Source organism: Austrofundulus limnaeus, unplaced genomic scaffold (genome assembly GCF_001266775.1).
Source record: "Austrofundulus limnaeus strain Quisiro unplaced genomic scaffold, Austrofundulus_limnaeus-1.0 Scaffold5, whole genome shotgun sequence".
In the NCBI taxonomy this organism is placed as follows: Eukaryota; Metazoa; Chordata; class Actinopteri; order Cyprinodontiformes; family Rivulidae; genus Austrofundulus; species Austrofundulus limnaeus.
This window is the reverse complement of record NW_013952407.1, coordinates 2,116,903-2,127,246: the sequence shown is the minus strand read 5'-3', so window position 1 is coordinate 2,127,246 and position 10,344 is coordinate 2,116,903. Positions and strand designations below refer to the sequence as shown.

At 39.4% G+C, this 10,344-nt stretch overlaps 1 protein-coding gene across 5 annotated transcripts in view; it reads left to right on the top strand.

Moving 5' to 3' along the window:
- Nucleotides 1-10,344, top strand: part of dennd5a (DENN/MADD domain containing 5A) — a 39,709-nt gene that overhangs the window by 11,177 nt on the left and 18,188 nt on the right. For 2 of the 5 annotated variants that reach the window (XM_014026773.1, XM_014026755.1), the window contains 5 exon segments: nt 185-256; nt 1,035-1,144; nt 2,247-2,925; nt 8,805-8,992; nt 9,638-9,949. In XM_014026773.1, coding sequence (XP_013882227.1) covers nt 185-256; nt 1,035-1,144; nt 2,247-2,925; nt 8,805-8,992; nt 9,638-9,949 — 1,361 coding nt within the window. 5 annotated transcript variants of the gene reach the window in all.

Here is a 10,344-nt window from a genome sequence, read left to right as displayed (position 1 = left end):
GTGTGTGTGTGTGTGTGTGTGTGTGTGTGTGTGTGTGTGTGTGTGTGTGTGTGTGTGTGTGTGTGTGTGTGTGGCAAAACTTTGGAAGCACAGCTGTGAGGATGAGTGTGCACAAACTGAGAAGTGATGCGCTACCCATCGACAACCAGGCTTTTAATCATTTTTTGTTTTATTTGTCGTGTAGCTTTATGCCAGTATATAGAGGCTACTAAATTCAGAGATGGGGCCAGAGGAAAATTGGCGAGTGCAAATGAAGGTAACCGTCCCACCACACACACTCCTTTCCCCTCCTATCTCGAGCTTAGCTTTGAACCCTTCAACCTTAAACCGGATGCACCTTGGGTTTCTTTCTGTTTTGTTTTMTTTTTTTTTCAGCAACCCTCTTTTCTTCAGAAACCTTTTTTTTTACTTTTAATTTCCTGCACAGATGGAGATTTGCCTTTTCCTGTTTTGTGCAATTTTGATTTCTCTCCTCCTGGTATTCATTTCTCCCCTCCACTGTGTTACTTCCCCTCCTTCAGTAGCAGCTGAACAAAGAGCTGATGTTTGACAATCACCGCTTCTGTATCTCACACACAAATCCAGTGTTGCCTGCACTGGCATTGCTTGGTCAATGTTTACTCTCCCCCTACACTCTGAATAACTTTTTTTTCAGTACTGCCTTGGTATGTGCATCACTTCTGCTTTAATCTGGGTTGAAATCAACTCAATGCGCGCTTCTATGACTGATTAATTTCCGCTTCCCTCTGTACTGCCATTAAAGCTGTCCTGAAGCATGTAGAGCCATACAGTTGGGTCTATTTCAGTTTTAATTGTTGATTTTCTTTGAAACAGGATGCTGATGGCAGCTTTATATGATGCAATGCAGTCTTCCTTTAAAGACAGACGTGCAGATTTTCTTTCCCTTTGTGATGTGCCTGGAACTTCAAGCTTGCGTCAAATCAAACTGTCGCTCAGCTTCTGTGTCCACACGTGGGATGTTTAACCGTTTGTCTCCCTTTTTGTTTCTGCACTCTGTTTGTTTGGCTTTCCAGGTGAGAATTTTGAGCAGAGTCCACTGCGGAGAACCTTTAAATCCAAAGTCCTAGCACATTATCCAGAAAATGTTGAGTGGAATCCATTCGACCAGGATGCAGTGGGCATGGTATGATAATCCACACAGTTCTATCAAAATCTGATTGTTTAAATGTAAGGATTAGGGCTGGGTATCATGGCCAGTTCGATTTCGATTCATAAGGTTCTGAATCGATTCATCACGATTCGATTCGATCTGCTCTTAAATAATGAAAATGGTCACTATCTTTTCTCTTCACCATAAGGACAAACTTTTATATTAAACTGTTTAATCTTGAAGGAAAACTGTCACAAGTTTAAAAGGTTTTAAATTAAAAAGGAATTGCAGGTGACAGTGTTGTTGGAGGAATTCATTTTTAAGAAATTAATAATTTTCTTGATAAATAAGAAGTGATGGGAATAAGGGTGCAGGAGAAGAGTTGAGCTAATATAAATATACTTCTGCCCACTCCTTTTGAGAGTGTGAAAACTGTATATTTGTAATGTTTCTCTTAGCTTCTGTTATGTTCAATATAACGTATTAAAACTTATTACTTATACCTTATTAAAACAAATAATACAACTACAACATTTAGCACTGTGGATTTCATTAAGACGTTTCTTAAAGTTTAAAAATAATAATATTGGTAACAAAACGAAACGATTTTGTTAGAATGTTATCTTTCACACATTAATACACGCTGTGGAGAACAGTTTCAGTCAGATGTTTACATACAGTTGTTTGGTTCGAGCACCTAACGAGCCGCTCGTCGAAGCTTGCTTCGTTTTCGCTACAGCGTAGGAGCGCAAATCTTTGCAAACAAAAGTCACCATGGTCTCTGTTATCTTTAAGTTCAGCTGAGAGTTGGCTGGTAACGTGAGCGAATCCTTAGTTTCTTTTGTTTAGCTCCAGACAACTTATCGAAAGCTAATGTTAGCACTGAACATCAGCTGGATGTAAACATACGGCAAGCCAGGACTGACAAAATATAGAAACGCGTTTCAGATGCGCACACAAGACGCCATTGGGAAGAATCGATCTCATGCCCTGTGAATCGATTTTCCCAAATTTAAATGAAATTGATCCAAGATCGATAAAATCCATTTTTTTTACCCAGCCCTAGTAAGGATTGTTTTTAAGTTCTTAAAAAATTAAGCTAGTAATGTCTCTCGTCTTTGTGATCCTCTCACAGCTCTGTATGCCAAAGGGTCTGTCGTTCAGGACTCAGGTGGACTCCAGGGAGCCACACTTCCACTCCTTCATCATCACCAGAGAAGATGGCTCTCGGACATATGGCTTTGCCCTCACCTTCTTCGAGGAGGTGACCAGTAAGCAGATCTGCAGTGCGATGCAGACTCTTTACCACATGCACAACGCAGAGCAGTACGACATCTTACACACGCCCACCTCCCCGCAAGGACCCGAGGACCAGCGGCTTTCCCAGCCGCGTCCGGTGCTCCACGCCGCGCCCGCCATCTCCCGCCTGCAGCGCTTCAACTCCTACGACATCAGCCGCGACACGCTGTACGTGTCCAAGTGCATCTGCCTCATCACCCCCATGGCTTTCGCTCAGGCGTGCAGGAAGGTGCTGGAGCAGCTTCACCAGGCCGTCACGTCCCTGCAGCCCCCTCCCCTCCCACTGGAGAGCTACATCTTCAACATCCTCTACGAGGTGCCCCAGCCTCCCTCAGGGCGTTCCCTCAAGTTCTCAGGCGTCTACGGGCCCATCGTGTGCCAGAGGCCCAGCACGTCGGAGCTCCCGCTCTTTGACTTTGCCATCGGTGAAATGTTTAATCTGCTCGGGGTGGAGAACGTCCTTCAGCTGTTCACATGTGCCCTGCTCGAGATGCAGATATTACTCTACTCACAACGTAAGTGGCAGTCTTCTACTGTTACCCTCAGTGCTTTCATGTAGTCTTAAGCATCCGATACCGAAGGATTACAAGTAATCAAGATTATCCTGTTCAGCAAGGACACCTGTCAAAATCATATGAATCTAGGGCTGCACCGATTAGTTGAAATAATCGATGACGTCGATTATGTAAATTTGTCGACGCCGATTTTTTATTATCGATTCGCTGTATTACATAACCACCACGTGAATGTTCATGCAATTCCATTTCAGTACTTAAATGCATCATTGCGACTGTATTGGCATAAGAGTGGTGAGTTTTTCATGCTTGTCCTGAACGCAGCATCGCGTAAGAGCATAATGACATCAGCAGCCGCTGCTTCAGTTCAGTCTGAAGCTTGAAAACAAGCCTCGCAGTTCCTGGAGTAAAATTTACCAAACAGACCGCCTCTGAATTATCTGGTGGATTAATTATCTTGTGAGCACGACGTTCGCTTGCTCAAAGTAAATAAAGTACCACCACTTTCTTTATTTCATCCACCATTAAAGACTGGTGTTAGGTCGAGCCACGTTCCCAGTTCCCCCAGCGTCTCAAACAACAGAGGAGCTTCAGACACACGTCTGACCTAAAGAGCACAAGCAGCCAACAAGTGTTGGACGTGTTCTGGATGTTCAAAACGTAGCTTAAATATCTTTTATTTATTTTAACCGCATCCTCTTTTGTTTATTTGATTTAAACTTATTTGCCTTCCATGGACCTCCATCACACATTTTTCTAGTGGGGAAATGACATCAATAGAAATATGTGGAGCTGGATTTTAATTTGTGTAATAAGACAAAACAGTCTTGTTGTTTTCAACAGTTTTCACCTTAAAGAAATAAGTTACACAACTGATGTTACAATACAAAGAGTTGGATGTTGTCTTGATATTTGTTAAATTTTTTATATTGAGAAATATGTTAAATAAAAAATAATAAATAAATGTTTTTTTTATATGTTTATTATAGTTTTTCCAGAGTGATTTGAATTTTGCATGATTTAGTTCATTTGTTAGATTGTTAACATCTTGCACTATATTTCTTTTAGTTGAATTTTATATGCTTTGGTTGAGATTTTATGTTGATGTTAAACCTTTTAAGCTTTTTTTGTTAAAGAATTGACTCTAGAGTGCAAATTTTGTGTCCATGAAAAAACTATTACAGAAAATATTAGAACATTAAAGAACTGTTCTTGTTAATTTGATGAAAACATTTTAAATATCCAGTGCACTCACATCAGAAAAACTTATAGATTTGTTGTTAGAATAATCGATTAATCGAAAAAATAATCGTTAGATTAATCGATTAGAAAATAATCATTTGGTACAGCACTATATGAATCATTTAAATGACTGAAAATACAAAAGAAGTTAGAAATAATTAAGAATTATAAGGTCTTGTCAACCTGTTTTTATAAGATATTCTCAGAATATCTAACTGAAGCTGGTAATTCAGTCTCCTCTATCACAGATGTTGAAAAAGTACAAGTTTCCCAGGCTGATTTGCATCCTGTTGCCTGAGYGCAACTCTTCATTTTCGAAAACTGTAAACAAAACTTTATACCTGAAAGTGAAAAAAGGATATTTATGCAAAATTTGTTGCATGTTTGTGATGCTTGTTAACTTCACAGACGTTAAAGTGTCTGTGACATGGCTATCCTTCAAATACAAAAAGTCAAAGAAAATAGCTTCATATTTAGGAAAATTGGCATAAAACACACGATTTAACCCATTTTGTCACATAACTGGCATGTTTTCCTTTGAATTTGGCTCAGCTAAAGTGAAACAGGAAGTGACATCAAAGGGGAACTCTAGGAAAGAAAACTCCCTGGTCTTTGTTTGTTAAAATATTATTTGAACTCTGACTCTTCATCATCTCTCTCTTATAGAGACTAAAACGATCTAAAGAAACATCAGAAAATTCCCTGCTGTCTGTGTTGTCAGCTGTTGTAGCAACACTCTGTTTACATGCAGACATTCCCCTTTGACATCACTTCCTGTTACTTCACATGCAAGTATCTCAACAGCTGTTCATGTCAGTGGTGTGAAATTGATTTTGCAATATGTTATGCATGTTATCTTTCCAAAAGTGCAATCACATGTATCACAAAAAAATAGATGTGACAGGCACTTTAAATGAAGCACAAACTTTATGATTGTATTCGATCACGATAAAACAGTAAAACTGTGATCTGTGTCTCCTGAGATGTAACACTAATTTAATTAGCCTCAAAAACCAAATGATTAGTCTTCATTATCACTGGGAGCCTGAACTCTCCTTCCATTTCATCATTAGTTAAAATCCAGCTCATTCATAAAATCCTTTGGACAACAGAGCTGGTGTTTTTCATAAAGACGGCGCAGAAACGAGCAGCTCACGTTAAGGATGCTGGGTCTGCTGCGCCGACTGGATCCATTACAACTGCAAATGGTTTACAAAACGGCAGGGGCCGGGAGGGAAAAGCTCTTAAGGGGGAAAGCTGTCGTGTTGCTTGGAAACGCGAGGACGGGGAGGATAGCGGTAACGCAGGATGATTATTATTGGTTAGCAGTGACATCATGCCTCTCTTCACCCCCCCGTGAGGCTCATCACTGCAGAACATGTGAAGGCGGTGGGTCGTGTGGAGCTGAGCTTCCATCCAGTTGAAACAAGGAAATTTGCCACGCACTTTAGTAAAGACACTGAGACAAGCAGAAACACCGTGTGCCACAAATAGAACAGGAATTCTTCACTTGGATTTAAAGGAGAAAAAAATGTCGTTTGTTTTCCATGAAGGGAAAAGTACATGGTGTGAAAAGTGCTACTTTTTCTCTTATACTGAGGCTGAAAGCCCATTGTGCGTCAGCTATTGTGATGGGGCTGAATCCAGACATAATTTGCTTTTTGCGTCTTGTGCATTTATGTGATTCATGCAGTTGACAGTGACATGACAAATCAGAGGAGGACTGCCTGAAGGGAACAACTCAACTGACTGAAGTTGTTCCAGTCAGACACAGAAATGAAGCATGATGATAACAATCAAGGTTAAATGCACAAAGTTGAAGCTGTTCCTATGTCAGCTTTTATTTTTAGAACTGTTTACTGGAAAGTTAAATCTTGTGTTCTGATATATGTCAGAACTAACACTTTGAAGCAATATTTTTTTTTCCAACTTCATCTATTTTAAAACAGGACCCCTGCTTTTTTATTTTGTTTTGACCAAAAAAACAACAACAATATTTCAGCTCAAACAGAAACTGGAAAGTTAAAACATCCAGTTCATTGGTTTTAAAACACTAAGTTTTACTTCTCTGTTTTGAGTACATATTTAGTCGTCCACACTGTATTAAGTGTTCACTTCTTCCTACTCCTTTTCAAACAGGAACGTAGTGGTAATCTAATTACTGTACTTGGTTCTTGGTTATGTTTGCATGTATTTTTTTTGTCCCACTGGCTGTGTTTCCATCAGCGTTTTTTAATGTGCATTTTGAAGTATTGCTTCAGAAAAGGTGAGTGAAAACGGCACGTTTCAAAAAAACTTCCTCTAATTTGCAAAAAAAGTTGATACGCTCGCTTGAGGTGGTTTTTGGTTTTATTGAAAAAGTTAATGCTCAAAAGCAGCTGGACCCTCCTCCCGCTGTCGGCGTACTCTCAGTTATTCCCGTAACGTGAAGAGAATAGCATTTCTTTCTCTACGTCTCCAGACAGCAGTAAAATCGCCAAAACTAGTTGACACTAGATGAATAATTACAACTTTCCCGACAGTAGCAACACGTTCCTGATAACTTCTGTCCATGGTCCTGAGATGTGTGGACCCTGCGACTTTTACTTCCTGTTTACTACACACATGCATCTGACGTAATTGATTCACTTCAAGACAGTTGATAGAAACACGTCTGATTCACAATTCTTTGTTTTTTCTTTTTGCGAAATTTTAAAAAATTGCTTAAAATTTGAATTAAAATTGGATGGATAAAAATGGGATAGTCAGCACTCCAAAATATACTAAAAATTGGATTGTAATTAATTAAAATTAAATTAAACAATCAAAACTGGATGGAAACACGGCTGATTGCTTGTTTTCTTGTTTAAAAAAACCTGTTTGAAATAAACTGCTAAATAAAAAATGAAATAAATGAATAATAGCATCCCTTCATCCCTAAACTGTTATCAATTCTCACTTTTTAAAATATCCTGAGCATGCAGATTTTTAAGTAGCTCCATCTGATGGGTTATTTTAATAGGACATGGCTGATGGTGTACTTATCCCCCATCCTGGGATAAGGATCACACTGAGACTGGAAGTGAGCCCCCTCTTCTGGACCAGCACATAACCAAATGAAGTAATGGCCTTTATTTTGGCACCAAAAGAGGAGAGGCAGAGCTGCTGCTTCTGAACGTGCAGTAGGTGTGAACGGCGTTAAACAGGAATGCAGATGAGGAGGACAGGGCACATATTTGCATGTACACCTCACACTGAGGTGTGAAACCCTGAGCTCGTGAGTGTTGCTATGTGAAGTCACGATAAAGCGTTCTGACCGGTGGGTCAGCTGGCTGCAGCTGGGTCACCCGTCAGGCTGTAAGGGGGRCGACCGGAAACTGAGGGCTTTCTGAGAACTTCCCCTAAAGAGTCTGAAACTGATGTTGTTTCTTACTTTGTCAGAAATTAAACAAAGTGGTCATCACCAGTGTAGTTAAAATACAAATGGTAGCTTATGTACTTTCACTTGTGGATGATRATTAGGTTACACAACAACGATGACCGTATGCTGAAGTAGAGTTAACTTTTTGTTTTATAATGTCTTGTTAGTACAATTTGTGTCTACAGAGTGAAATTCTTGCTCCAGAAAAGTCCTCCTGCACTTCTCATTGTGGCTGTAAACGGTCYTGTTTGTTTGTTTTTTGGGGTCTGATCTGATTATTTGACTGAAGCTGATTTCTGTCTGCAGCAGATATTTCTGTGTACAGTCATACATCAGAAGAGCGAGCAGACAAATGAGACGTTAGCAGTTYACCAGAGTTAACATCACAGACGCTCTGTCTTATGAGGTTTACTGGCCTCTGTGGTTTTAGGGAGTAAAGTGCAAGGAACAAAATATGCAGCTTGTTTGTGTTTRAATAAAATACAAATGAAACACTTTTTACAACAATATACGAGTGTCAAGGCAGCTTTCAGAGTTGTAAAATAATTAAGTACAAATACTTTGTTYCTGTACTTYAGTAGAATTTTTGGGTGTCTGCACTTGAGTTATTAATTTCAGCCTACTTTTTACTTCTACTTCATAAATTTTCACACAATTATCTGTACTTTCTACTCCTTACATTTTTACAAAAGGCAAAAAATAGAAAGTTGTTACTTTTATTTCATTTTTGCTTGTTTTTATTGCAGCTTGTTATTGTAAAAAATAAATACTATCCATATAAACTGTGCCTCCTAGACAGAGTGAATTTAATTGTGGTTGAATGAGAAGTATAAATATATAAAAATCTGATACTGTATTAGTTATCGGATTAGTAATCATGTCACACTCCAGCAGGACATAATCATTAAAATAAAAGGACTGTACTTAAGAAGTATTTGTATTTCATGAATTATATTATTACATTTGGCCGCTGCCCTCAGATAGATTTTCATTTTGGGGAAAAGCTTTGTGCAGCCTTGATATATGTATATAAACTGAAARAGCTGGACTAGTGCATCCTAAAAATTCTTACCCAAATGTAATAAAATKTATGTAGTCTTAGAATGATTAATCTGAATGTTAGTTTTTGCAATCAAATCAAAAAATCCCTAAAGATATTAAAATACATGGACTCAAATTTTATTTATTTGGTTGCAGTCTTTTGATTTTAACTTTTACTTCTGTGTGTGTGAAACAGATTATCAGAGACTGATGACTGTAGCGGAGAGCATCACAGCCTTAATGTTCCCCTACCAGTGGCAGCATGTGTACGTCCCCATCCTGCCCGCCTCGCTCCTCCACTTCCTGGACGCTCCCGTTCCGTATCTCATGGGCCTCCATTCTAACGGACAGGACGATCGCACCAAACTAGAGCTGCCGCAAGAGGTACAAACACGCACTGTGAAGGAAAACTTCCTTTTAACCCTAAACTTTATGTTTTAAACAATAAAATTCTAGTTTTATTGTTTGAAAAGGCCTTATACTAAAGTGTGTGTAGATATATTTTGGTATTTTAAAGTATGCTTAGAGATTTCAAGACTTAATCCCACAATTTTTGTATTTTTTCAGTGTTTGATTTACAGTTTGTAAGAGTCAGTTTATTGTTGCCCACGATCTTTAACTTTGCTTTGGCTCTGTTTATTTTAAGCTACTTTGGGGTGTCTTGTTATTCTAGTTGTATATAATTGGAACCTAAGCCCATTTATATTGAACTTGCACGGTGTCTTCAGTTTACCAGGGTATTTTAAACCAGACAGATCTTGCTCTCAGGGTTGTGTGCCAGCTTGACTTTTCAGTGAGCTCGTTAGCAGAAAGTGGTTTTGTTTCCAGGATTCTGCACAGAAGTGTTCAAAGTTTAATCAGGTGTCAGACGCGTGGGATAAATCAASAGGTTAAGCTGTTAAACCTAGAGATATGTATAAAATGTCTTGTTAAGAATATTGCTGCATTTAGCCTGGATAAATTTAATGATCCTAGTTTTCTGTGCTTGAGGGAGAGTATATTTATGTTCATGTTTTGTTTTTTCCCCAGGCCAACTTGTGTTTTGTGGACATTGATAATCACTTCATTGAGCTGCCTGAGGAGCTGCCTCAGTTTCCCAACAAACTGGAGTTCATTCAGGAGATCTCAGAGGTGCTCATGTCCTTCGGCATTTCTCCAGAGGGGGACGTCCACTCCAGCGACAGCCAGGCCAAATACCGGGGCTTCCGATCTGTCGACATGGTTTCTGACAAGCGTAACGGCAACCTGGCCTCGCCCCTCAACTCCTACCTGCTGAGAGAGAACGAGACGATCGCCAGGCTGCAGGCTCTGGTCAAGAGGACGGGCGTCAGCCTGGAGAAGGTGAGAGATGATGTCATCCCATGAATTAATGATTGGCTGCTCAAATGACCATGTATCATGTAGGTGAGGCTTAATTTTTAATGAAAGGAAGCTTGTTGACAGGAAGAAATGCAATCAATAGTGATGTCAGCAAACAAAAAATGTTTTCTTGTTACAACCACTGATGATTTATAAAGTTTATCCTAATATACACTCACTGGCCACTTTATTAGGTACACCTGTCCAACTGCTCGTTAACACTTAATTTCTAATCAGCCAATCACATGGTGGCAACTCAGTGCATTTAGGCATGTAGACATGGTCAAGACAATCTCCTGCAGTTCAAACCGAGCATCAGTATGGGGAAGAAAGGTGATTTGAGTGCCTTTGAACGTGGATCTACTGGGATTTTCACG